This window comes from Curcuma longa, chromosome 1 (genome assembly GCF_044706935.1).
Source record: "Curcuma longa cultivar G26 ecotype Majalengka, Jawa Barat chromosome 1, ITB_CL_G26_1.1, whole genome shotgun sequence".
In the NCBI taxonomy this organism is placed as follows: domain Eukaryota; kingdom Viridiplantae; phylum Streptophyta; class Magnoliopsida; order Zingiberales; family Zingiberaceae; genus Curcuma; species Curcuma longa.
In genome coordinates, this window is record NC_133861.1 from 7,253,358 (window position 1) to 7,281,321 (window position 27,964).

The window sequence follows — 27,964 nt, forward strand, 5'->3', positions numbered from 1 at the left end:
GCGCCAAGTGATCTTGTTTTTCTGTATCTTCTTATAACCCAAGATTTAGGGGAAGGCCCATGTTGGAAGTAGGATTATGGAACTTAGTAGTATTACACTGCCAATGCAAGCTCCTCTGTTTTGTTTCAACTGTCTCAAGAATTGCTTGGCACAATACATACAATGTTTCACATTTTGAATAATATTTAGAGATGATAAATATAGTTGTATCAAGGACTTGTTGCACTTAAAGATTATTCAATTAGGATTTTGATGTGATAAAACTAAAAAATTTTATAAATCAAAGGAATAAGAGAGCATTATCACATGATACAAGTTCAAGAAGTCTCCCAAACGTTGACACAAAGCAAGTTATTAACTATCAGCAGATGAAAATGCATCAATTATGTTGAGTGAAGCTGCTTGAACTCGCAGGACAAAGATTACCATATCATCATGCGGTATATGCCTTCTTCTTCGTCGCCTCATTCAGTTTAGTGTTCTTTAGTGGTGCCAAAGATGGAGGAGGTGCTTCATCAGGAGCCTGCAGACAAGCAGTCTTGAGACTATTGATATGTTACATTAAATATATGCGACCATCGAGCCTAATTATAATAAGTTACTTTCATAGTTTAGTACACTGTAATAAGTCAAAAACTAATGTTAGTAAACTAAACTAAACCTACTAGCTAATTACACAACTACCACATTACTTCTCTTTGCGTAAGGTTTGTCATAGCTCAAAGAATTAGGTTGGTTGTAATTCCAAATACCAATCATCATGATGTAATCCATTGTAAGAACAACTGAATGCATAATTGAACAAATTAGAATGATGATCAGGAAACTAAAGACAAAATATTGTGATGAATTGTTTTTTGTACAATGAACATAAGCACTATGGGATAAATGGCACATCAGAACTATTTCTACAAGTACAAAGGAAGCTTGGCGCCCATCAAAGAAATAGGTTGTAAGCTCAAATCAAACAGAGTAAGAAATTGTCATCATTACAATTGGGATAAACTATGTAAGAACAATTGAATGCATAATTAGGATCAGGATCAGGAAACCAAGATAAAACTGATGAGAGTAGCCCCATCAAGGCGTATGAATTAACACATGTAGTCCACCAAATATGAGACTACATTGGGGAAAAAAGGCCTGCTCATTGATAGAAAAGTAGTGAAATAAATGTGATGAACTGATGTTTGTACAATGAACATATGCACTATGGTATAAATGGCACATTAGAACTATTTCTATAAGCACAAAGGAAGCTTGGTGGCTATCAAAGAATTAGGTTGTAAACTCAAATCAAATAGTAAGAAATTGTCATCATTACAATTGAAATAAACTATGTAAGAACAATTGAATGCATAATTAGGATCAGGATCAGGAAACCAAAGGCAAAACTGATGAGAGTAGCCTTATTAAGGCGTATGAATTAACATATGTAGTCTACCAAAAATGAGACTACATTGGAAAAAAGGCCTGCTCGTTGATAGAAAAGTAGTGAAGTAAATGTGATGAATTGTTGTTTGTACAATGAACATAAGCACTATGGTATAAATGGCGCATTAGAACTATTTCTATAAGCACAAAGGAAGCTTGGCGCCCATCAAAGAATTAGGTTGCAAGCTCAAATCAAACAGAGTAAAAAATTGGGATCATTAGAATCGGGATAAACTATGTAGAACAAGATGAGATTTTTACGAGTTTCAGAGAATTTACCTCTATTCATCCTCGCCGCTCTCGTCACTGAAATAACTAGCTTTCTTCTCCTTTTTCTTCTTCTCGTTTCCATCTTCGAAGGGTTCCTCCCTCTCCCTCTCCCTCTCCTTCTCCTCGAATCCCCAAGTGTCCACCACGGATGCCCAATTATCATCTTCAAACCGTTCCTCTTCCCCGCCTCCGTCGGAACCCCAATCCTGACCGCCGCCTCCACTGGAGTCTTGAGCTCTCCGGCGTGCCCTCTTCGGATTGGGACGCTCCCTGGGGCCCAGCTGATTCTTCGGGCACTCGTAGGAGAGGTGGCCCTCCTCGCCGCATTCGTAGCACTTACTCTTGTCCTTGTAAACCCTCCGGCGAATGAACTCTGCGGCCCGGCCGTTGTCAGCAGCAATGGAAGCGGCGAGTGTGCGGCCGTTGAGGATCTTCCCGTTCATCGACGTGGCGGCCGCCGCGGCGTCGTCGCGGGAGACGAAGAGCACGAAGGCGACGCCGCGGCTCCGCCGAGTGGCCCGGTCCTTGAGCACGGTGACGCGGGCGACCTTCCCGAAAGTGGAGAAGATTGTGTGGAGGTCGGAGTTGGTGAGCGAGAAGTCTAGGTTGGAGACATAGACCGTCGATTTCGAGGGGGCGAGGCCACCGGATCCGCCCCTGGACGAACCCGAGGCGGCCGACAGGGAAGCAGAAGTGGCGGCGGACGACGGCGGAACGGGGTAACGGTAAAGGAAGTCGTCGTCGTCGTCGCCGTCGCCGTCGCCGCTCGCGTTTCTTCGGCGAGCCATCTTCTCTTTCTCTCTCTGCCTCTCGTCTTTTAGGGTTCTACATTTTAGAGGGGAAAATTACATTTTAGCCACCGATTTTATAAATTTTCTAAAAGCATCCTTAACCTGACAGCTACTCAGGGAAAAGACACAAGAAATGAGCTCATTTTAATCGTTGGATCATCATTCCTGTCTCGAGTGAGACAGCCAACAGCCTAACGGGTTCCACTTCTGCTTTCTGGATTCTCATTCTGTGCCAGCTCATCTAAATTTCCAACACCAAACTCAGCACTTGCTGTCCGAACAAGAACAGAAGATCCCGACCTGGTGAACCGCCACGGGAAAGCATCCCGATCCGGTTCGTAGCGGTTTCGTGGAGTCTGTCGATCGTACACGTAAGCAACGCCATCTCCCTACCTCCTATTTTTTTTAATCCGAAATGAATTATTTAAAAAAAGATAATGCCATCTCGCCCTTTCTCTCTGTGCCGGTGCCGTATCTGATCGCCTCTCCGCTTTGGGTTTCCTCGAGATCGTTGTTTAATCTTCGATTTTGTTCAGATCAAAGAGAGAGGAGAGACGACGACGAAGAGATTGATCTCTATTTTTCGTAGGTAGAATCGGTAAAGGAAGAACGAAGTGGTCGAGATCGATCGAAAAGATTAAAACAGAGTGGATTAAGAAGAAGAGAGAAGAGAATCGCTTATCCGTGGCGCAACCCGTACAGATTTATTATTCTTTTTTGTGAATATAATTTTATTCTTTTTGTTCTTGTTTTTACCCTTGTTCGTTTGGCTTTAGATCCGGTTGTTTTGGCGACTACTTGTTCCAATTTTAGGTTTAATCTCGATCTAGTTTGATCCATGGATCTTTTTCTTTACAGGTTGCGGTGTGGACGGCGATTGCTTGACTTAATCAAGGTAGTTCAAGTTGTTTGATTGTTTAGATGTATGTTCAAGCTGCTCTTTTGATCTCAGATCGAGTCAAGCAACAGGGAGAACATATTTTTGTTCTTATTATTGTTCTTTTTAGTGGTGGATGTGTGATCTGAAGTTTTTAGCTTTCAGGATATTGAAAAGTAACATCCCAGGTGTATATTTGATATTCAACATCTGTGATTATTGGGTATTTTCTCTGGATCTGAGTTTGAACTGATGTTAGCGACCTATTATGATCTCCTTACTAAGTTTTGATGTAACATTTGGCCGCATTAGTATAGACATCCGAGCTTTGTAACGGCTGTTTATTTTCTATGAAAAGTTTGGATAGTCTCGAAACTAAAAGTAGAAAGTGAATTCATTGTTGCATTCTTTTTCATGATGACTTTGCCAAACTTGTAGTTTTTCCAGCAAGTACAATGATTTATGTCATTATTTTCTTTATCTTCTCAGTTTATTGAGCTGTGCTATTGCTAAATAGTATAAATTTGATGCCAGTAGAATAAATTTGTTTCACATTTCTTGTAAGGATTTGGTGTCACAGTCATCTTGGCGTTGAGTAGCAATCACTAAGAGTAGATTAGTAAAAGAGTATCAGTAGACAATAAGATATGGAGGTCTCACACTCATGGTTTGTGCTCTGTGCTTTGCTTCCACTCTAAGCTATTATTAAGTGATTGCTTTACCAAAGTGGTTAATTTAGCCAGAGTGACGAACTCATGACTTGTGTTTTATTCTCTGCTTCCACATTGAGCTAGTAAACCAAAGGGATTAATCTGAGAAGTGGTGATGCAAAGAAGGAATCAGAGGTTTTTAAAGTTTTAGATGGAAAGAAATGAATTTGAATTATAATGGAGTTTTGTTAGTATTTTAGTATTTTTTTTGAATTGGTAGCAGAGTCTTTTATTGGTTCAAGTTTAATGAGTTTAATTTGTTTTCAAATTAGTAGAATTTCTTTCCTATTTTGGTCTGTATTTTCTTTGGTATTGATTGTATAAAAGTGCTCTGTCTCTATGTGTTAATGAGCTTTTGATTAATAAAATATTTCAATTTTTAATTGAGGTCGTTTCATCTCAGTTTGAACTCATGCCTATGTTGGTCATGTCATCATCTTTTAAAAGGTAATCTTTAGTGAATGGCTTGTATGTTCTTGGTTAGAAACCTTGGTTGCAAATTAAGTCTGATACCTAGGTGAGTAAACCATAAATCTCTCTGGATCTTGTCAACAAATAGGATCATTGTCAGACAAATAGAAAGAATAATTATTAAGACTTTTTCTACTTTGCAGAGAAGTCTTCCTAATCTTAAAGTAAGGAGTGTTTAGATTAATTCTATTGAGAGGAAAGAGGAAAGCAGAAAGGTATACTTGAACACGCAGAAACCTAGATTTGGGGAACTTCAGTAACTTGTTTGAAATATCAGTAAGGAAGGAAAGAAAAACTTGTATGCAGATGTTGAAATGGTGAGATGCAGATCTAGAGAGGCTTGATGAATGCTTTTCTTCATTGTTGGTAGTCCTATCAATTTTGATGACCAATTAAGAAAACAAGTTCGCTTCATGGCATTTGAGTTTGATATGGTGAAAGTCTGCACAAATATTTAAATTGAAAGCAAGTTTGTGCTGATTCATTTACTTGATTATAGAATATGATGATAAAAATAAAACATAAACAAAGTCTTTGGATGGCAGTACCATCTTAAATAAGAGCAAATTGTAGAGAGTTATTCTTTGACCTAGCATCAACATTGCATAAGATGTTATCTCCCTTAATGGAGGTCATGATATGTCAGCAAGTAACTATGCATGCTAGAAAAATAAAATTCTCATCATTTTTGTTGTTTAAGGGAACCCTTCCAAGTGAACATAGTAAACATTAATTCTTTGTTTTGGCTCATGTTTTGATCATTTATACTTGCTTTCTGGTAGTTTACTGGTGGGTGCTGCATAAAAAACTTCATTTGTGCGCTTCCGCAGTGGTTGTGGAGTATACAAAAATCATTGGCTGAAAAAAAGCACCTCTTTGTCTCAACCAGCTACATTGTAATGTTCATGGGGATTTTTTTTAAAAAAAAATTGTGTATGGGACTTCAAAATTCTTGGTCCAATATTGACTTGCATTGACCTTGATGTCCGTCCTTATTTGATGAAGCACTATTTTATGTTATTTGTTGGCTTTCTTCTCTGCAATTATTATGTCTCTTTAACTATATTAGTTTGTATCCATGTATGAATGTGTGAAGCGCCTAATATTCTGAACAGGTTTATTGCAGTGCGTTGAAAGATGACAGATAAAACAGAAAGCACCTTGAAGGATGCTGATATACACTCCCTCCAAAAGCAATGGGATGAGATTTTGTGCCCTATTTGTATGGAACATCCACACAATGCAGTAGTTCTTATCTGCACTTCATATGAAAAAGGTTGCAGATCCTACATTTGCGACACAAGTTACAGGCATTCAAATTGTCTAGATAGATTCAGGAAACTAAGGATGAGCTCTGGTGATAACACATCTGGTTCCTCTTCTACCATCACTGAGACTGTTGATGCAGAGAGACGCTCTCTTTATGGTGCAGACCCTCCTCCTTCCCCTCATCCAGCAACAGCAATAGCAATAGCAAACGCAGTTGAAGCCCATGACAATTTTAGCATTGATGGTGCAATGTCCGCTGAGCTAGATGAATTTTTTGACAACCCAGAGCTCAGACAAGCGCAAGATGGATATCAAGCATCTCATTCAGAGGGCAATATGAGTTCTGATGGATCCAGTGGTGGTAATGAACCCGAGGCTAACTGCTTGAAGTGCCCTCTCTGCCGAGGTGCTGTACTAGGTTGGATGATTGTCAAAGAAGCTAGACAATATATGGATTTGAAGTTCAGAAGTTGCTCCAGAGAATCATGCTCATTTTCTGGCAACTACAAGGATCTCCGTAAACATGCCCGGAGAATACACCCCATGACTAGGCCTGCTGAGGTTGATCCATCAAGGCAACAAGCTTGGCATCACATGGAACGCCAGCAGGAGTATCATGATATTCTCAGCGCACTTAGATCTGCTATGCCTGGCGCTGTAGTACTGGGAGATTATGTTATAGATGAGGGTGATGGTCTTTCAGGTGATGGGAGCGGGCCATGGTGGCATACAACACTCTTTCTGCTTCATATGCTTGGAGGTCCATTAGGTTCGTTGGATGACCGAAGATCTTCTAGGGCATGGAGGACAAGGCGACGCTCTTCTATGCGTCGCTATTTATGGGGTGAGAACTTGTTAGGCGCACAAGAATATGACGACTGGAACTCGGACAACGACATCCTTACACGAAGAAGGCGTCGGAGGATAACTAGACCCAGACATGACGAGGAGCATCAGCAATGAGAACTTGTATTTCAGATAACAAGTTGGAAGAGCAGCCACCGGTATGGATAGCTGGAGCTGAAGTTCCAGTTACTAGAGCTACTCTTGTCGATCGATGATGTTGTTGAATATGAAAATATCAGCTTTGCTCATGGCTCATGAAGCAGATATTGTCGGGAATTGAAGTGTTTTCTCAGGTTTTTAGATCCTTAAACATTTGGTACTACATAATCACGGTCACGTTTTAGTTTAGGAATGCAGCTTCATTTGTTTGTGTGACCTTGTTGTGAAATCAAGGGTTGGTTCTGTATCTTTTTAAATGTTGGGCCGGACTCTTGTAGGGCCGGCCCGTTTGGTTCATTTTCACTTGGGCTGGGTATCTGGATATTGTTCTTTTGTAGGTTGCTTTTGGAGCAATTCAAGACATCACCGAACAAGAAACTCATGTCTCGTCCAATATCCATATCCACTGTACGTGTTTCTCATTGTCTTGGTTTTTTAGATCTATGCATCTTTCATCTCCATTGACTCTTTCTTTTTTTATTATGGCTCTTTTTTATCTATGCATCTTTTTGATTATTGCGTTCTAGTTAGTTTCCCTCTTGTTCTTTAATGATCGATATGATTGGATCATGTAGATACTTTGGCCAGCAACTAATGGACAATGACAAAGTCCAGTCGATGGTAGCAGCTTTGTATACCTTTTATCGTATCAAATCAAACCATGCAGGTATGGTGTGGTCAACACTAGTAAGTTTTTTTTTAATCTCTCTTCCTCTATATGTCCTTATTTAAAATATTTATTGATCACTTAAATATATATTTATATTATTTTAAATGCATCTTTTAGAATTTTTTTTCATAGAGATCGATTTAATTTTTATTTCTTATCTTATATATTCTTGCACATCCATATAAATCTCAATTTCTATTTGTGTGCTTGTTTCAAAGCTCAATGTTCGATTTTAGAGGTATATTGTGATCACAAAGAATATGGACACAATCTTCCATTTTAACTATTTTATTTATATTTTATAAAAAATAATTTTACGTATTTAAAAATTTTCATTACCGTGTCAAAAAAAAACACTAATAAAAATGAAAAGCAACCTTTTGATTTTTGCCCTATAACTTTTGGAACCCAAAAAATATACTCAAAGTGTGTGATTTAACAGCGGTTCCAATTAATTATTCTAATCTATGGATAAAGAAATTAGCCACAAAAAAACAAATAATCAAAGAAAAAAGAAATCAATCAATTTACCAAGGAAATATCAGAATCTCACAAATTCATCTCATGTATACGAGTGCATCTCCAATACAAATAAAATAAACCAATAGGAAAAAAAAAGTGGCAAAAATTATATACACAGTGCAATAGATGTTTATAAATTAAATCCTTCCTTATTGCTCCTTCAAAGATGAGATTTCAGGGTTACGACCAAAGTTGCATCTGCCCTACATGCCTGCTTCCCATCCTTCCCCCCATGTGTGCTGGTCCCTATCACTCTTTTATATAATCTAGATGTCTGGTTCTATATCCTTTTCATCCAATTAAGTTTAAAAATAGACCATCTTTTTCTCTAATTCTACAGGGATAATCTATGTATTCAAGTTTCATCCAAATAATTCTACATCCTTTTCATTTAGTAGATAATGATGGCCACTAGGGATAATTTAAATATTCAAGCTTCATCTAATTAATTTTAAAGATAGACGATCTTCTCCTCTTATTCTATATCCTTTTCATCTAATGGCTAGTGGTGGCCACTATGGATAATGTTGATAGTGTGGTCCCCTAAATGGAGGGCTCAACAAGGGGAGGCATGTATACTATACGTACCTAAACTTTAGCTCGGAGACACCAAGTGGGGCAACTTGAAATGTAGTTCTACCAACAATGTTCCTCCCCTGCCATGGTCATCGTACGCGACGCGGTAACTCCATTAAAAATCAAACTTCTAAGATGCTAGCAAAAGTTGAGAAACTTGATTATCTTTGTTTTTGTTTTTCTCTCATTGAATCTACTAGTCCATGTCTTAAAGTTGAGAAACAATTGTGGATAGAATATATGCTTCTTGGAAGAAAGTGAGCGACTATCCTTCGAGCTACCTTTCTTTTCAATCTTTCCACCATCTAAAAAGCATTGCCTTTACGAACGATTGCGTCTATTTACTCATGAATCAAAAGTAACGCCATTGATCATCAACTCTCAATGATGACTTAAAGTATTGCAACTTGGAGAACTATGACGACTAGTATCTTAATTATCAACTTGCACATTTCTCAACCATTAGAAAACTTAAAAGATGGATGTCAAAAGTTTGATCATTTATTTAGCTTTCATTATTTTATTTGCAATAGTTTAGTTTTAGTCTAAGGTTGCTCGAGATATTTAATGTAAGGTTGATGAAGGTGATCGAAGCAAGCTTATGACACACAAGGTTTGGAGTATGAAAAAGTAATAGAGGAAGAGATCGACAAAGCAAAATCTAAGTAAAGGTGAAAAAAAAGAATATCCACTAAATGTTTAGTGTGTAAATTATATTTTAGGTTTTGGAGTTAAGTGAGTTATATTATTTTCCTTGTTGGGAAAGTACAAAATTGGAAGAAAAAAATCGAACTTTTTTTGGAACATTTTGAAACATTTTGATGAAAGATTGTCACACTTTTAACAAAAAAGTTATTGATCACTTTAAAGTCCTTTATTAATTTTTTAAAAAAATGCTATGAATAAATTCAAGGGAATAGAAGTACAAGAATATATATAATTTTTTTAATAAATTCAAATTCTTTAAGAAAATATATTTAAATAATTATATACGACTATTTGAATAATAAGTTATTTTAAAATAAAATTAAAATAGGAGGTTTCTTTCCTAATTTGAACATAAAAGGATTTGACTTTCATTCTAAATTTTATGCTTTTAAAAGTCCGAAAGTACCTGATAAAATAATTAAATTTTTACTTTTTTTTTTAACTATGATTTAATTCACTTCAAATAAGAAAAAAAAAAATTCGACACTTTAATTGATTGCGAAGTCAATGAATTCGACGAAGGCACCGCCTTAGGATTAATTACCATTAAATAATTATTAACTAAAATATTTTTTTTAAAAAAATTAAAGCACACTGACAGTCAACGAAATCCACGTTCCGCCGCTCTCCTCTGCCGACACGATTCCTCCGATCGCGATACCTTTTGCGAATCTTAAAGTGAACGTGTCGTGCCTGGCTTGTGTTTGGTAGCCCCTCTTCCACCCATGGCGGGAGCTCGAATCTCAACCTTGCTCTCGCCACGTGTACACATCCCACCCATTGACCCGAATCTCTTTATCTCTCTCTCTCTCTCTCTCTTCTTCTTCTTCTTCTTCTTCTTTCCCATCTCTCTCTGTTTCTCTTTCTCTTGCAACCACCAAAGGTTCCACCTTTCTCCTGCAGTTAACTGATCATCGTGATGGAGGCGGAGCCCGGGCAGGCGGCGGCGGCGGCGCTTTGGCTGCGGATGAACGATGACCTGGTCGAGCTCATCCTCTCTTACCTGCCCCTGCGATCGGCAGTCGCAGCCGGCGCCGTATGCAGGCAGTGGCGAAGGATTGTCTCCGACCCTGGATTCGCCATGCGCGCCGCCTCGTCCCGGCGGAGGCCGCCCTGGTTCTTCCTGTACGGCCAGAACAACGTGGTCCTCCGCAAGAACCAGGCTTTCGGTTTCGACCCGGACGCCGGCGAGTGGATCGCGCTCCCTCCCTCGCCCTCCGCGCTCCACGTCGAATGCTTCGCCGGCGCGGGCGGGTTCTTCTTCGCCACCATCTCCGCGACGCGGTTCTGCTACGCGCCGCTTCTCCGTGGGCCCTGGCGTGAGACCTCTCCGATGTTCTTCTCCCGTTACAACCCCCTCGTCGGCGTCTTCTCGTCTCCCGGAGGACGCCGTCGATTCATCGTGGTCGGCGGCGCCCGATTCATCGGCGGCCTTGTCAACATCGAAGACCCCCTCGCGGTCGAGATCTACGACCCGGCGTCTGACTCGTGGGAGCTCTGCGCCCCGCTCCCGCTGGAGTTCCAGCCCGGGAACTCGTCGCAGTGGCTATCCGCCGCACTTCTGGCCGGCCGATTCTTCTACGTGTTCGGGATCTACTCCTGCTCCATCGCCGCCTTCGATCTGAGCCGCCGCACTTGGAGCGCGGTCCAAACCCTCCGCCCCCCGGGCTTACTCTTCTCCTTCCTTCTCGCTTGCCGCGATCGGCTCTTCCTTGCGGGCCTCTGCAACACCCCCGAAGGCCCGCCCTGCTTCTCCCTCTGGGCCGTCGACCACCGCAACATGGACTACGCCGAGATCGGCGCGATGCCGAGTGACCTTCTTTCCTGCCTCTTCGATACCGACGACGACGACAACAAGTTCGCCAGCCTCAAATGCGTCGGCCTCGACGGCCTCGTCTACGTCTTCAACGAAGACCACCACAAGGCCTACCCGGCCTGCGTCTGCGAGATCACCGACGCCTCCCCTGCCGGCCTTTCGGCGACTTCCTCGCCTCAAAATCTGCGATGCACTTGGAGAAAGGTGCCGCCTTTGCCCAGTCCCGTGAATCGATTCCACAAGGTGATCGCTTTCTGCTCCCCTGTTCCCCTAAACTCCGTACTCGGTACTGGTTTAGATAATTAAGAATCATCTGCTTCCGTTCCGCCATTGATAAGATTCAGTATCTTACTCTCCAACTGTTCTTCATTCAATCGTGTGATCCTTCAGATGCTGCTCCTGATCTCAATCAATAAAACAAGATGCTATATTTCCTCAGACAGAAATCGAAATCTCGCTTTGCAGTACACTACTGTTACAGATCCAATTTGTGATCTTGTCTTGCTCTCTCAATTATGCCTAATCCACAGTTGAATTTGAGACATTCAACTCCACTATGAATTGTTTTCTGTTTCATCTTCTTGTTTGACAAACCTTAAAGAGTTGAGAGTAGTGATGAGGAGTATATCCTTGGAATATCCCAGTAGTGTATGAAGGTCGACTCACTCGTCTTCCCAAATGCTTCGCGACGAACTTTATATCGAAAGGAGAAGCATTTGCAGTAGTAGAAATGCTCAGGTCTCAGTTGCTGTTCTAAAGCTTCTACTGATGGTAGACTTTAGCTCACCACTGTGTTCTGCACTATCTGAAACTGATTCATGCTCTTCAGTTTGATAAAACACCACTTCAATCTTTGTTTATAAATCAATGATGGATGGATAGACAATTGTTACATGGAGAATTGTTGTATTTGAGATCGAGGTGTAGAACTAGTTTTGTCTATACCCCTTCTTGCTCATAATCTTTTAGGAGAAGGGAGATTAGGTTTGTGCTTTGAAGACATTGAGTGATCTATCTACTAAAGTGAGTGTGTGTTACATTGGGTGGATTCATCTTCGACGAACTTAAGTCTACATCGAAAAGGATCTCGGGTAAGGATAGATATAGAACATGGTTGTGTTTCTTCAGCGAATCGAAGAAGATTGCGAGAGGGAATAGAGTTTGTTTGTGTGATTGAAAACTACTTTGTGGCCTATTTAGATTCATTTAGGGCATCCTCTACAATGCCCACAACGTTAGGGAAGAAACTTTTGCTATTTTGCTAAATGGTACACCAAACTTTATTAGATATCTAAGAAGATTTTTTTTATATAATTTAAATATCTAATTCTTACGATCTGACTAAAAGGAATATCTTATTTTGCTATTTATCAAAGAATGCATCTTTTTACTTGAACTAAATTGGGTTTATAAAAAATACTAGATTATTGTAAAAAGTTTAGATCTCGTGCCATACCATATCGATATTAAAGATATTAAATGGTATAGATTTCTTTCCTCATAAAGCTATGACAAGGCGACAAATATCTAACCATTAATGGAGGTGTTGAGCTACAACATCTTCTCGCATTTTAAGGATATCATGTGCCTCAAATAAATGCTTGAGGAGCTGTCTAGCTCGCAAGATCTAGATACTTTATAAATATATATAAAAAATAAATCTCAAATAAATTACTTTTTAAAACATAAAATAAAATATTTTAAAAATTAAAAGTTTGAATTCATATAAAAATATTATTAGAAAGAGAAATCATTATAAGAATTCAAACATAAAACACAATTTCTATGTGGAAAAGACATAAAATTATAAAATATACAGTAAGGCTGTAAATTCAAAAATATAAAATTTAATATTATAAAGTGATTTTATAACATTTTAATCTAAATATGAAAATTATGAATATTTCACAATTCATAAAGAATAATTTATTGAAATATAAGATAAATGCATTCAAGGCTGATTTTGACAATTAGGGAAATGCATAAATAAATGAAAATATTATCTAAGTGTAAGATTGAATTTATCATTTTTTTAAAATTTTATTTTTATATAAATGGACGATCCAATCTATGGATTTTGTCATAATCTATCAACATGGCAATAATGATCGTTTAACAATTAAATGTTCGAGGAGAGTTTTAACTTTGGGGGGTGGGGGGAGTTATTTGTGGTTTGTAATTGAGAGGCAAATTTAGAAAATTAGATTGGAAAAAATTAAAAATTAATTTTAAAAAGCCATCAAATGGATTAGGAATTTAATTTGGGATTTTGTTTAGGTTTTAGGGGATGTCTTTTGACAATTTTAACTTGGTCGATTTCATAAATTTTGGAGATCATGAAGAGAGATGTGTTAAGGCATGCCAAGAAGTTGGCTAAGTAAGAAAAACACTTAAGATTTAATCTTGAGAAACTAAAGGATTTGAAAGATAGTGATCAAGCTCCATAAGAGAAGGTTGGCATATTCAAGAACTAACCGAGAAACATCAAAATGGCTTCGACATATTACAAACATTTATCGCTTGTTCCCCAATGTTGAGCATTGATCCATCCAACACCAAGCTCGCAGCATTGTCCTAGCAGAAGAATTCTAAAAGATCTTTAAGCTCCCTGCAAGAATGATCATCATTAACCCTAACTGTTATCAAACATGCCACTCCATAAGGACTCCAAATGCTAAATGACATGACATTAAACAATACGATACAAGGAAAGATCTTAACTTTGCTACTTGATCTGTTTCAAAAATGTTTTCCATACAAGGAAATGTAGGAAAACACTAGGTTTCCTAGGCAGGAATCTGTTTTCATATATTTGTTGGGTGCAAAACAATATGAGAAGAATAAATCAACAAATTATCTGTACATCCACGTCCACATGCTTTCATGTAGGACAGCATATCAAGTGACCTCAGGAATCCTCATGGTCTCAGTAGTTACACAAGGAAAACATTTGGTAAGACCATAGATTTCTCGTCCCTTAAATTCATCGCCTCCGTTGTCTTAGGTTTTGTAGGCGGACAGGTAAAGAGTTGTAGACCTCGAGCTACTTGTTCACAATACAGCTATGTGCTAGAGTTCGACTTCTTGAAGGTCATCCCCCAGGGAAGCATCATGCTGCTGCAAAGATGAACTGCTCTGCTTGGTGTGGGTGGGTGAGAATATTGTGGGACCATGTCCCAACCTCGCACCTGCCATGGTTTCATTGAATGGTTCATCATTCCCACTCCAAGATGCTGCTCTCGATCTGGAGACATGAGCATTATTGTTTTGAGGAGTCCTACTGTTCATGCTCAGAAGTTGTTTCATGGAAGATGAAGCTGATGAAGGTAGTGAGGAAAAGGATGGTTCTCTTTTTGCTGGTTCGGCTGGATCTGGACCAGTGGTGACATCTCTATTGTTATCAACAGCCGCATTAGTTGGCTTTTCATCGGTGGTTGCGGGTGCCACAGGCACAAAAAAATTTGCACCAATCAATGGTTTTGCCAATGGAACCGGAGGTGAGTGGAAAGTGTTTGTGGATGCACCATTGGCACCACCATCACCGCCTTTGTTGAATGTATCAACGTACCTGTGAAGTATCAAAACTTTACGTTAACATCCCTAGAGAATCTGCAACACAAAAAAAAACAATAAGAAAAATGGGGTGTTTACCTTGACCTGACCCCCATTCTGCCACGGGCAGAGAACTGATTTTGGCTGAGTGGAGTTGGTGGAATTGCAGAGTTTTGTTCCAAAGGAGCCATAGGTTTATCTGCTAGCCCACCCTTATCGGCGAGACTATCTGGTTTGAAAGTATCGTTGATTGTGTTGTCACTCTTGAAAGCACTACTAATCTTGTAATCTGGCATACCATTCTGGAATGACATTGTCGGGGGCGGGGGTAGGGGGGGCTCGTCCACTGGAGGATCAGCTCCTTCTTCCACCCATCTCTTAAGCTTTTCATCGTAGTAGAACTTGTTACTTTCACCCAGTTTTGCCTTCACATTCCCAGAAATAGAAGGATACAGTAAGCTCAAGTAACATGAAAGGTGTGTAGAAGACAACCTACGATGTTCACAAACAAATCATGCCCAGGAAAATACCTGATGAGGGGATCTCGACACCCACCCCATGGTTTTCTGAAGAAATTGTGAGCCAATGCGTCCAAAGCGTGAGCCACCACCAGTTGTAGCTTTGCTTTGTGCATTGTCTGGGCTTGAATCCTGTGATAATTTTCCAACGAAGTTTGTAAAAAAAACAATGATAGTTCCCATATTAAGAAGAAAAATACAAGTCAATGAAATCAACTAAAAGGAATCATATTCCCTAACAACTGCTTTGATTTTCATCAAAAAGGAAAACCCCACCTGTTTAGGGGTTCGACCAAAATCAGGCTCTGAAACACTTCTATTGTGCTTGATCGCTTTACTATTATTATTACTTGACCACTCAGTCATTGTCTCCACTGATGCCGATGGAACTAAAGAAGCCATGACCATTGTTGATTGGTTATTTGATACTTTCGGGACAATAGAATAGGTTTCTTTGTCATTTACATTTCCTGAAGGCACAGGTGAAAGAGGTGCTGGTGGTGCACCTATCATACGGTAAATAGATCTATCAAAAGTAGTAAACAACTTTCCAACTAGATTTGCAGGAACCAAACTTGAACCATAACCACCCTGGACAAGTGAAAAAGACATCAGATGAAAGAAAACATCAAGGCTGTGAAAATTGAAGACAGTTATTGGGCTCCCCAAGAAAACTACCTGTTGGTGGGTACGCAGTCTATCCTCTAAAGAGGATAACAATGATTTCCACATTTCAAGCTCAGAAGTGCGAGCAGAACTCTTGAGCAATTTTGAAGCAGCTTGACAGTACCTGCATTACATCTAACATGTTTAGGCAATAGGGATGGCAGAAAAACATACTCTTACTACTCACTTCAACGAATCTGAAATCTTTCCAACTTCTGCCAGCATGTATGCATAAATTATCTTGTACGGCTGGAAAGGTAGTAGGATAAACTGAGAATTTCCTTGCACCTTTGAATACTCATAAAGTTCTGTTCTCTGTACATGGATTGCAAAAAAGTCATCCATTTGTTTGCGTTCAGCATATACAGGCCATGAAGGCAGGAACTAGAGCATGTATAGTTAACTTTCATTTAACAATAAGCAACAACATTGTGTACTAATGGGATCAAAAAAATGATTTGAACTATCTACAAAATAATCTTTTAGAGTCATCATTAAAAGCTGAAAAATTTCTCCTAATATTTCGACATCAGAAAAGAACTACTAACTAGCAAAAACTGAACAAGCACAATGCAAAATAAGTGCTTCAGTGACAAATTCAGAGAGCAACATTAAGAATCATTCGATTGATTGGTCTCCTTGATTTTAATATCATATTTTACTTGTAGCTATTGATATAAAAAAACCAGAATATGAACCCAAGTAAACATATGATGGTTGTTTATGAGCGGAGACATTTTAGTTCTTAGAGGGGGGCCTGCATTGTCTCTAATTCGCTTGGAGCATCTGTTACCCAGTAGCAAGAGACTTTTTAGTTCTTTGGACTCACTACTGAAACTTAATAAATTAGGTTTCTTGAATTGCTTCTTTCTATAAGAGATCATTTCTTTCTATGATTTCAAGGAATCAATTTCAAAAATAATATAAAGGAATATGGCAGCATGTCAAAATAAAGATAAATAAGCATATTATACTAAAATGTGAAATTCCACCTCTCCATAACTGGCATAGCACCATTGTAAAAGTGAACTCCTTTTGCTGTCTTGATCTTGCAGAAGTTTCTCGAATTCTTGTTTTCTACTCTCTTGTGCTTCAGGACTATACTCAAATTCACGAATCTAAACCACACAAGAAACACAAAGCTAATTTCTATGATAAACAGAGCTCCAGAATACATTGGACCATCTAGAACTCAACAGAAAAGAGATGCACACAAATGATTTTCTGGTGACTCGTATTAAAGTCCAGCATAATTGGGATTTTGTATATCCATAAAAAAAAAAAAAAACTTACCTGAAAACCTTTCTCACGTGCATTATTCCGGAAGTTATCAGCAACCTTCTGAAAGAGGGTCACTGTGTATAGAGCATACTCATTATCCTCGTGCAACTTTTTTGTTGACCTAGGAACCTGCTTACATTGATGGTATTATGGAGTAGTAAACTATAAGAAGTACATGCATCATCTAGAATCCAACTTCCAATCTATCAAGCACGAATCTTAAGCTGTTCATTAGACTTCATGATGCTCTAAAAGAAGCACAAATTTCATGAACATTATTCTTCAACTATAGAACTTATACTCTAGAATCAAGAAAAAAATGCTCGAAACATGTCATATTATTCCACATGCTATTCAGCATACAGACCAGAAAATTAATGAAATGTGATGGATAGAAAATAGGAGGCAGAAGAGCAACTCAGAGTACAAAACCCATAGAAAAGAAGCATATCCTATTGAGTAGCTTTGAATCAAGCATCACAGAATCATATCCTATGTACTCGTTTGATTAAAGCATCACATCAAATAGTTGACTTCTACAAGGCTTTGTTTGTTTTATGGTTTTTTTAAGATTTTTTTAATGTTAGGTCAATAAAAAGACATGGTCAACGAAACAAATTGCCAAGCAATTTGCTTAGTCTGGGTGGGTTGACCGGTCTAGTTGGATAGGCAATCTAAGTGGGCTGAGAGGTCGATCAAGTCAGGTGATCTAATTGGGTCAGCTAGGCTGAGTGACTCAATCGTTCAGTTGGGTTGGGCATCTGAGTTAGGTTAGCTAGAGGGTCACATCATGGGCCAATTGATTTAGATGATTCGATAAAGCTAAAGGGTAAGGTGCCAATCAATTCAATTGATCTGATCAAGCTAAGGAGTGGTCAAACCACGTGAATGGATCAAGCTGGACAGTATGATCAGATCGATAAATCCAATCAGTCTGAGTGAGATGATTAGTCTGGATCACTCGACCTATCAGGGTGAGCCAGTCATGTCAGTCAATCCATTCTAGAAAATATATTCCATAAACAAGTTACTCTATAAACAAACCGACACTAAATCTGACAAAATTCCAGAAAAAAAAACCACCACAGACAGAGTTCAATATATTGCAATGCAGACACCTAACTCCTCCAGCACTGAGTCCACATGGAAAATGGACAATTTATTGGAGATACTTCAATTTTGACAAGGTCATCTGCTTTCAGTTTCAAGAGTAGCAGTCTTACTTGTACCACGGTCCATATAATGAATAATGTATAGCTCAATAGGGAAGTGGTAATGCTGCTGAGGTTACTGTTAGTCTATGTTTTGTTCATCACCTCAAAATAATTTGGCATGGTTTGCTTAATACAGTTCACAGTGACACCATAGGAAAAAGATTAAATTTCAGTTTATAAATTTCTGCCAAAGATATTTTGTCAGTATGATTTTACCAGAAAAAGGATTCATTCTACTTCAACAAAAATGAGCATAGGAAAAAGGTAAAAAGAAAAAGGACAACTAAGCCTATATCAGCTAAAGAAACAGATAATAAAATGTTTTACCACATAGGAAGTTAATGTTTCATAGCTTGAGAGCCAGTCCTTTTGAGAGTATTTTGGAACTATAGCAAGAAGTGTCACCAAATGTTCTGATGTGACAATATCTTCTGGATTTACCAAATTGGAAAGGTCACGCACTGCTAAGCTGTGATTGGCAAAAAAGGAAAATTTTACTTACATCACAATCTCCAAGGGAGAAATCTTAGAAAATCAGAGTCCATACCTTCCACTTTGCTTTCTGTTTATTGCATTAAGTTGACTACGGATATTGCTGTACTCTGCAACACGAATCTGCAAAAGATGAAAATAATCTGGATTCTTCAAACAATCAAGCATAAAAATGAAAGGCAACCAGATGATCCATCAGAAATAGTCTTTAAACTCTACCAACAGTCTAGATGAGCTTGTAGCTTCATTTATGTGTAAAAGATTATAATCACATTTATAAACTGAGTTTGCTATTGTTATCAGCTCCAAAATAGTAGAGAATGGGAAGTGCTAGTGCACTCCAGCTTTCAAGCCTTCATTTTATTGCATTAGAGCCAAGCTCGATGAATTGGAACTGAACAACCCAACAAAATGTTTAACCATTAGGGAACCCTGCCTTTAGAAACAAACATGGGCTTCAGCTTCTGTCTCACCCTTTTTGTTTGGAAAATTTCTGTAATTTTGGTGCATGTAGATGGATTGTAAGAGGCAAATATTCTTTTTAGACAAGCAGAATTGAAGTAAAGAGTTGAACAAGGAGTAACTGTTGAAATTTATGGTAGATACCATTGTGTGACTGTTAAAAATAAATAAAATAGCCTAGACATCCCCAATTAGGTGATATTGAACTCAAAAAGAATCTTTCTAGTTCTTCAAAAAATATGGGGAAAAAGGATTGATCAAGAATTATTTCTTGTTCTTATTACAAAATCAAAATAACATTTTGATACATGCATGTTTGGTAAATAATGTTCAATTTAATGTCCATCTTCATTTACAACTGGATTTGCATCATTGACCACAGATCACAAGGGAACCATTCGTTCAACTTTAACCTCTTAATTTAGTTGTATACCATGCAAAATGATACTTACCAAATTCAAAATTTTCAAGGAATATTCATAAATCATCTAGAAGCTATCGAAAAGAACTTATGGAAACAAAAACTCCATCAAAATATAAGTTGTCAATAGGAGATGCATGTATTTAAAGGAAAACCTAATCAAAACATTACATTACATATTCATCAAGAGTGTCAATGTCTAGGTTAATGATTCAGCGGTTTTAATACATATTATAGTCTAGAGGTAGTCCAATCTTTAATGCCCGCCCCCAATGAATATCTCTAAGCTCTTTTTTAAACAGCTTCTACTTACAAAAGGAAGAGGAGAAAGAAGAGAAAGCAAGTATACCAAATATTTGAATGTGTTGGACAAGAGAAACAATGCGTGGAAACATACTCTAATGCAAAAATGTGGTTAATTACAAACTATAAAGTTTACTGATTAAATTGTCATTACCTTATTAAGAGTAAGCAACACGATAGACCTTATTAAACAACACAAAGGACACCATAAATGGTAAAAAAAAAATGTTTTTTTTGTCTGTTAAGAATATTTAGCATTTTTAATATATCAAATTTTTGGGAAACTGATTAGCAATTTTGTTTAAACCAACATGATAACCCATCAAGTTCTTATGAGGTTCATGTTAAAGGAGCAATCCATCCATTACAACAAAATGTTAGAAAATGTTGATATTACATGGAACTTTACATTATCAGAAAAACATGTATTCATTGTAAAGGACGTCCAGATATAAATTAAATCAGTCCTGCATAATTGTATGAGATAAGCCAGGAATCATAAGCTAATTTTAATAATTAAATGTTGAAGAGGTTCATTTCTAGAATTCAATCTGTTAAAGCAAAAGGTCACATCAGCAACTAAAAGAAATAACGGGGGATTTATAAACTGACCTTCAAATCGTCCTCAATTTTAGCCACTTGAACATGAATGCTGTCAACGATCTCCCTCAGAGGTGACATTGTGGGATACTTGCCTTCATCCCAAACAAACCTGTCATTCAAGAAAATTATTATTACCGCACTTCCAGAAAACATGTTAAAAGGGAAGGATAAAAAAAATTGTCGGACTCATCACTAGCTCTCCAGGTACCTACCTCGTGAGATATGAATCGACGGGAACCCCGTCCACGGTCAAAGAACCAACTTGGACGCCAGACACCTTCTCTAAATCCTCGATCTGACGACGGATCTTGTGCGTCACCCCTTCGATGAATGCATTCGACTGGGTAACCGAACTCACAATTCAACGTCACACAAAGGCCAATCGGAAAAGAAATCCACGATGCGAAACGATTACCTTCGCGAGGTCATCACTGAGCGCGAGCAGCGAATCTAGGGTTCCGACTCGCAGATCCGGAACGTTGAACTGCGTCCCGCAAGATCACCGAAACGATTATAAAGGCGGCAAGCAACAAGAAAAACAAGACGTAGAGGGGCGTCGATTACGCGATAGAGCGGGGTGTCGAAGGAGTGCTTGGAGATGGATTCGCGGAGGCGGTTCCAGACGGTGGTGGCGGAGGCGTGGACGGGAAGCGAGACGATCCAGTACCTCGAGGTGGCGGCCATTGGAGGAGACGGATCACCACGCGATCGCCGGCGATGGGTTGATCTGCTGCTTCGCCTTCAGCGGGAGCACATGAACGGAATGAATCGGCGAGGTCACGACTAACTCCGTCTCCAAAATTAAATGGGATTTTCGAATTTACTAATTAGCGACTTGTGACGACATTTTTCTAAAATGCCCCTTAAAATCTAAAATTTTCTCGTTTACTTTCTTACTGCAAATGATGTAACGATGGAATCCGCCTTGTCCTCTTTGCAGCGGTCCCACACGATTGATTCCACGACCAGTTGTGAGGAGGTAAATCGAGAAACTATAATTGATCACGACGCAGGAGGATGTTGCCTGGCTCAACGTTAGAATTCGGACCACACGATCGGTCAAACATTGATACAGTGAAACTATAATATTATATTTTGATGATGACAATGATCATGGCTCCGACCGTATGAGAGGGCTAGAAGATGAATAATAAGAAGTCACCCCTTTCTCCTCCTCTGATTTACCATCAGGATGATGAAAATTGTAAAAGTTTGATATTTTTACTGTAGTACTTTCGAGATTTATCCTTAAACATCAATGAACTTTCGTAGAATTGAGTATTCAATTAAATTTGGCTCGGGGGCATAGCTGAGTTGATTACGACAAAACAAAGTTGTAGAAATTGACAAGAATTCGAATTTTGACGAAGCCGAAACAATGTCCTCTTTCGTCGTGATCAACTACATCTTTTCGATTTATCTATTTACAGATCATCATGAAATTGATCGTGTGGGACCACTAGAGTGACTGATTCCACTTTTTTACATAAGTATTAAACTAAATTTGAGTTTTAGATAAATAATATAATTGATTGACCTTTCAGCTAAATTTGTTGTTAAATAAAAATGTTATATATTTTTTTGAAATATGTAGTAATTTTTTATTGGAACAATTTCACATAATACACATTTTAAAAAATTAAATTAAAATTATATATTATTAAATATCATATTTAAATATACAATTAGCTTGCTTATTGTCGAGTGAAGAATGACTTTAAAATTAGTATCACTTCTATTTTGTAAATTATGAAGGCAAATATAATACTTTAAAATGGAATATAATATGTTAAGGGGTAATAATAAAACATAATAATTTAGGGGGCCAAAATTAAATTTTTCTCATTTACAGTCCAGGGCTAAATAAGGACTTTGTTCGCGATCCCAAAGCCCTTGCCTGGTTCCGCTCTCCCTTCCCCTTCGGCGGCCGTCTCCGTCGTCGTCACCGTCGCCGTCGCCGTCGCCGTAATCGTGCTCGGCGAACGTAATCTTCGGTTTTGGGTCCGCCCGAATCGGATATTCCTTCTGAGGTGATCCCACCTCTTCCGCCTCGCTTTAGGGTTCTTCTCTAGGGTAGTAACGGCACTAAACCTTCGTTACCCGTCGACTGCTTTTCTGGTACTTTTGCCTTGAGAAACCACAATGTTTATTTTTGTTTTCATTTGCTAATTGTTGTTCGACGCGGCAATATAAAATCTCGATCTTGCTTACCATTTTCCCTGTTAGATTTGACGAGAATATGGGCTCTTCCCAGAAGAAAATCCCGTTCCATAGACACAGGGAAGCTGAGGAAGCGAGGAAGAAGGTAAGCAGTGCTTGATTTCTTTTACAGTCGTACTTGTTAGGCAGCGAGAGGGTGAAAAGCTCCTTAATCGATGATTTCTCTTTCTTAATTGTGCGGGGACAATAAAGAGAGAAGAGGACGAAGCTGCACGTGTTTATGCTGAATTCGTAGAGTCCTTTAAGGGTGATAACGCTCCAGGTTCGAAGACTTTTGTCAGGGGAGGAGTCATTGATCCCAATGACAGGCTTAAGGCCAATTCAGAAGGTTAGTTTTCAGAGGGTGATATTTTTCTCTGTTGATCTATAAACACGCACCTTCTCATAGTTTTTGGATGCATGCATTTTCTTATTATTAAAGTGCAAATTAATAAAAGGGTTGGCCTTTTGATGCGTTCGGCAATCGCAGGTGGAAAGTCCAAAGATGGGGTATCTGTTCCAAAGAAGGGAAGTAGGTAAACGAATGTATTTGATTTTCAAAAGATGGAATCTCGGTGTTAGCCATATTCCATCCTTATAATAAAAAATACTATATAATTTGATCAGTCCACCATTGGAAGCTGACAATGTGCCACTTTTCAGTAGGACTCTACCATGTTGAGTTAAAGATATTTGGTGATTGAATTTCTATCATCTATTTAACATATTGTTTCTAAAAGTAAACTGCTCCTGAGGTTATTACCTTTGTGATTCTTAAACATCCTATGTGGACATTGTTGTTTCTTTTTGTAGCTCAAATTCTCTCTAGTTATAGACTCTGATTATTTGTGGTTTATATGAAGATGCTCTTTTAGAGCTTATCTAATTGCTTCATCTCCGTATTGATCTGGTTTTTAATCCTCCACATCAGTTGGCTTTATGAAGCTAGATGATCTTTGAGTAAATCTTCCCCATTGGTTTCTGGTTAATTGGCTTTAGGTTTTTATAAAATATGGCAGTCATCAACTCTCTGGCTATATTTTATAGTTAATGACGAAATAGACTAATTTACATTATTACTTTGAATTATAATTCTCTACCTTCAAATAAACTTGCACACTGTTATATTTCAATGGCTATTCTGTAATTCCTTTTAAAAACAATTTTTTGGCATGAAGATAATTTATTTATTTATTTTTTTGAGTTGATCGAGCAAATATTATATATACTGTTGGTTAACTGTCTAGGTCCCTTCTAAGTTTCAAATTGTAACCATAAAGTCATTCATGTGAAAGCGAGTTGTGTAATTTTAGAATTTTGTGAAGTACAATTTTGACTTTGGACTTACAATAATAGAACCATTTGATTATAGTCTAAAAGCTTTGTTTTGAACTAGTTTTAGAGGGTCAAAACATTATAGACCACATTGTCACATGAAAACCTTGATAGCCCCTTTGTTTTTTCAAATTTAACCTAAGAATATCCCACTCTGATACTGTTGAGAAGAAAAGAAAACTGCTATGACATGAACTTTGACATGGCCCAGAAGTGGATGTCCATGAATAAACCAATCCACAAAAATAGTGGAGAAGTGTAAAAAATAAAAATTCATGGAACATAGCAAAAAATTAGTTAGATTACGTTATAAATTGATGGAATTCATTGAAATTTGACAAATTGACAAGGAAAATGGATATAAAATTGATATAATTTTGAAAAACTTAAGTGACCTAGCCTTCCCTTTAATCATTGCTTGTTTATCTCACACTGGAAGGAGATTGAATTATTATCACCCTGCATGTTGCCAAGTGTTGCCACAACTTGAGATTCAACATAAGATTAAGGATAACCCATTCAACCTTGCCATCATTCTTTACTCAATGGTTCACTCATCTTTCTCTTGTTTACTATATGATTGAGTGTCATTATTGTGGATCAAGAGAGGGTATCGTTGATCATGAGAGTGCAATACTCCTTTTCAATTAACAATGACCCTAAAATTGCTGTTCAACTAAAAAATGATGCTACTGTGTTAAGGACCCAACCAAAGGTAATATTACATAACAACAATTTTATTAAAGAATATTTTAACAATCTAGTGTGATTGGGTAGCTTATATTATATACCAAAAATATGATTTTATTATTTATCATAACATAACTTTATTTAATAATTTATATCCATAAACATATATTTAAATAGTTGCAAATGTAATGAGATATAATATGCATGCTTCTTAAAACTTTAGGACATCTATTATAATCTTGCATAAGAAATAATTTTATTATATTTCTCATTTTAAAAAAAAAGTTTTTTCAACCCGATTTCTCTGATACTACCTATCCCATGCAACAAATACTTTCACTCTTTGACTATCTCATCCCAATTCCAGTATCGATTCCAATTTTGACGACTATGTAAATGTTTAATATTTGAGCAGTTGGCTCTAGCTTTACTTGTAATGTGTGATACAAATTTCTAGATTTGAGTCCATGTGATTGGATCAAATATAGATTATTAGATGATTAATAACTGACATTTATTCAAACTTCATGGCTGTTATGTCAATCAAAATGCTTTTATGTCGCAATGTTGTTGATTGTCAAAAACCTAACGTTCAATGTTATGGTGGTTTTGGCCAGATTACATGTCAATTTATCAACTTGGTAAATTTTCATATGTGCACCATCTGTTGCTCTACTTTAAAATTTTGGTTGGCAGGTGCACATGTTATCCATATTAAAAATAACTTAAAATCATATATTTGTATTATGATATTATGACTAACAAAGTGCATCACTGATGTTTTTCTTTGACATTCAATACTAGATAAAATATCAAAACTGGGATATTCAATAAAGATTGTATCTTAGTATAGGCATTCGACAATCTACACATATAAAATTTAGTCATGGGTTATGAGAATTCAACAATGGTACACCTGGACATTCAACATATATTAGATCAAATTTTATCCTAGATGGTATGGCTCACAATCAACAATGGACTCAAAAAGTAGCTGTCATAAGCACAAATACTCACCAGTGTTATAGGTAGAGTTGTCTACTTCTAAATTGTTTATGTTCATGCATACTAGACATTAGCTTGGTGGAACCATCTGAAACACGTATACCAAAGTAATCAGCAAACAGAAGATAAAAACTAAACTGAGACGAATTGCTGAATGCTGAATCTGCTTAAGAAACTAAGACTAGATGAGGAAGTGGGGAAGACAGAGAGAGAGTAAATAATGTACAAAAGAGGAAGAATGGCCAGAGCTGTTGTCCCTTAGTTGTGTGGAAATAAGGGTAGGTCAAGCTTCTATACTGAATCAAAGCAACCAGTTTGGTTTCAATCTGGTTTTTCAAGCTGTTGCCCCTTAGTTGTGTGATTCAAATTCAAAATCCATGATTTTTCCTTTCCCCGGACCCCGCATAGCTTCGTGCACCGGGCTGCCCTTTATTAAAATTATCAAATAATGCATTCAAATCAATACATTTAGCTATTGCATCTCAACCCTTTGATGTCTTCATTTAGTATCATTCATTGACCTTTAATTGCATTCACATTGTCATAACCCAATTTTGCATCAAGTCTAGGATGACAGACGGATATGGTTGTACTGGACCACCTTGGACATACAGTAGGTGACTTATCCAATTGAGTCTTGGTTGCCCTCATCCTACTGATAGGATCTTAAGTGGGTTTTGAGGTAGGATAATTTAATTCTTTGGGAACAGCATCTTGGCATCTAAATGGTGTTTTCAACTTTCGCATGCGCCTTTGAAGCAACCCATTGATGTTGCACTTGCATGTTCCTGCTACGCATGATAACAGCCTGCCGTTTATGTGGCGGACATGTTTTGATGGATGGGAGATGAAGTGCATCTGGCAATCAAGAGATTTTCACCGGCTGTCTTGAGACCATGCATCTTAGGACATGTGCGAAGCTGTATGGTGGGAAGCGGCTTTGATGCTTTGGAAATAGATGTACCCAACAGCTAGACCACCAAATGGGTGGCCATTAAGATTCAAAAATTAGTTAGGTTTATAGAAATATAAAAGCATAAGGCCCTTCTCTTTGGGCAAAGGGAAAGGTTATGTCAGAAGATACAAGAGAAAAGGTATCCATCATCACTTTGTCTCCCTCTCTTTGATTCCAACTGCTTCCTTTTCATGACATATCAGAAAAGGAAGCAGTTGAAATCAAGGGGGGGAACAAAGTGATGATGGATACCTTTTTCTCTTGTATACTCTGACATAACTCCCTTTGCCCAAAGAGAAGGGCCTTATGTTTTTATAAATATTCTTATAAACCTCTAACTTATTTTTAATCTTAATGGCCACCCATTTGGCATGTAGCTGTTGGTACATCTATTCCAAAGCATCAAAGCCGCTTCCACCATACAGCTTCGCACATGTCCTAAGATGCATGGTCTTCAAGACAGCCAGTGAAAATCTCTTGATTGCTCAGATGCACTTCATCTCCATCCCATACCAAAATGTGTCCGCCACATAAATGGCAGCTGTTGTGTGCGTCCTAGGGAACATGCAAGTGACGATCCATTCAAAGGCGCATGCGAAAGTTGAAAACACCATTTGTGTTCCCAAAGAATTAAATTATCCTACCTCAAAACCCACTTAAGATCCTATCAGTAGGATGAGGGCAACAAGACTCAATTGGATAAGTCACCTACTGTATGTCCAAGGTGTGGGTACAACCATATCCGTCTGTCATCCTAGACTTGATGCAAATAGGGTTATGACAATGTGAATGCAATTAAAGGTCAATGAATGATACTAAATGAAGACATCAAAGGGTTGAGATGCAATAGCTAAATGTATTGATTTGAATGCATTATTTGATAATTTTAATAAAGGGCAGCCCGTGCACGAAGCTCCGCCATGCGGGGTGCCGGGGAAAGGAATTTCGATTGCAAACCAGATTGAAACCAAACTGGATGATTTGATTCAGTACAGAAGCTTGACCTACCCTTATTTCCACACAACTAAGGGGCAACAGCTCTGGATCCATTGAAACCAGATTGAAACCAAACTGGATGATTTGATTCAGTACAGAAGCTTGACCTACCCTTATTTCCACACAACTAAGGGGCAACAGCTCTGGCCATTC

General features: G+C 38.1%; 6 protein-coding genes across 7 annotated transcripts; 3 read left to right on the forward strand and 3 right to left on the reverse strand.

Moving 5' to 3' along the window:
* Window positions 1–13: 13 nt before the first annotated feature.
* On the reverse strand, window positions 14–2,492 carry LOC141832817 (U11/U12 small nuclear ribonucleoprotein 31 kDa protein). Its single transcript, XM_074720196.1, has 2 exons — window positions 1,714–2,492; window positions 14–523 (listed from the first exon to the last, which is right to left on the reverse strand). Exon 1 carries the CDS (start codon window positions 2,490–2,492, stop codon window positions 1,716–1,718), a length of 777 nt encoding a protein of 258 aa, XP_074576297.1. The 3' UTR covers window positions 14–523; window positions 1,714–1,715.
* A 448-nt stretch (window positions 2,493–2,940) lies between these two features.
* Window positions 2,941–7,124, forward strand: LOC141839136 (uncharacterized). Of its 2 annotated transcripts, XM_074726812.1 has the most exons (3): window positions 2,941–3,191; window positions 3,354–3,390; window positions 5,669–7,124. In XM_074726812.1, the coding sequence occupies exon 3, from the start codon at window positions 5,691–5,693 to the stop codon at window positions 6,783–6,785; it is 1,095 nt and encodes a 364-aa protein (XP_074582913.1). In that variant the 5' UTR covers window positions 2,941–3,191; window positions 3,354–3,390; window positions 5,669–5,690; the 3' UTR covers window positions 6,786–7,124. The 2 variants fall into 2 exon arrangements, with proteins under 2 accessions (XP_074582913.1, XP_074582921.1); XM_074726820.1 differs by lacking the exon at window positions 2,941–3,191 and having other exon boundaries at window positions 3,230–3,390.
* Window positions 7,125–10,160: 3,036 nt separating this feature from the next.
* Window positions 10,161–11,947, forward strand: LOC141838329 (F-box/kelch-repeat protein At3g24760). The gene has a single exon (XM_074725773.1). The coding sequence runs from the start codon at window positions 10,223–10,225 to the stop codon at window positions 11,423–11,425; it is 1,203 nt and encodes a 400-aa protein (XP_074581874.1). The 5' UTR covers window positions 10,161–10,222; the 3' UTR covers window positions 11,426–11,947.
* A 1,843-nt stretch (window positions 11,948–13,790) lies between these two features.
* LOC141830199 (protein transport protein SEC16A homolog) lies at window positions 13,791–16,491 on the reverse strand. The gene is made up of 6 exons (XM_074717685.1): window positions 16,043–16,491; window positions 15,868–15,979; window positions 15,466–15,780; window positions 15,202–15,321; window positions 14,771–15,096; window positions 13,791–14,687 (listed from the first exon to the last, which is right to left on the reverse strand). The coding sequence occupies exons 1-6, from the start codon at window positions 16,198–16,200 to the stop codon at window positions 14,189–14,191; spliced, it is 1,530 nt and encodes a 509-aa protein (XP_074573786.1). The 5' UTR covers window positions 16,201–16,491; the 3' UTR covers window positions 13,791–14,188.
* A 332-nt stretch (window positions 16,492–16,823) lies between these two features.
* On the reverse strand, window positions 16,824–21,407 carry LOC141823414 (V-type proton ATPase subunit C-like). The gene is made up of 8 exons (XM_074710696.1): window positions 21,196–21,407; window positions 21,047–21,115; window positions 20,844–20,971; window positions 20,641–20,740; window positions 18,898–18,965; window positions 18,678–18,819; window positions 17,149–17,265; window positions 16,824–16,973 (listed from the first exon to the last, which is right to left on the reverse strand). The coding sequence occupies exons 1-8, from the start codon at window positions 21,313–21,315 to the stop codon at window positions 16,824–16,826; spliced, it is 894 nt and encodes a 297-aa protein (XP_074566797.1). The 5' UTR covers window positions 21,316–21,407.
* A 1,167-nt stretch (window positions 21,408–22,574) lies between these two features.
* LOC141830209 (protein RRC1-like) lies at window positions 22,575–23,613 on the forward strand. Its single transcript, XM_074717696.1, has 4 exons — window positions 22,575–22,749; window positions 22,858–22,936; window positions 23,044–23,179; window positions 23,321–23,613. The coding sequence occupies exons 2-4, from the start codon at window positions 22,871–22,873 to the stop codon at window positions 23,368–23,370; spliced, it is 252 nt and encodes an 83-aa protein (XP_074573797.1). The 5' UTR covers window positions 22,575–22,749; window positions 22,858–22,870; the 3' UTR covers window positions 23,371–23,613.
* Window positions 23,614–27,964: the final 4,351 nt, after the last annotated feature.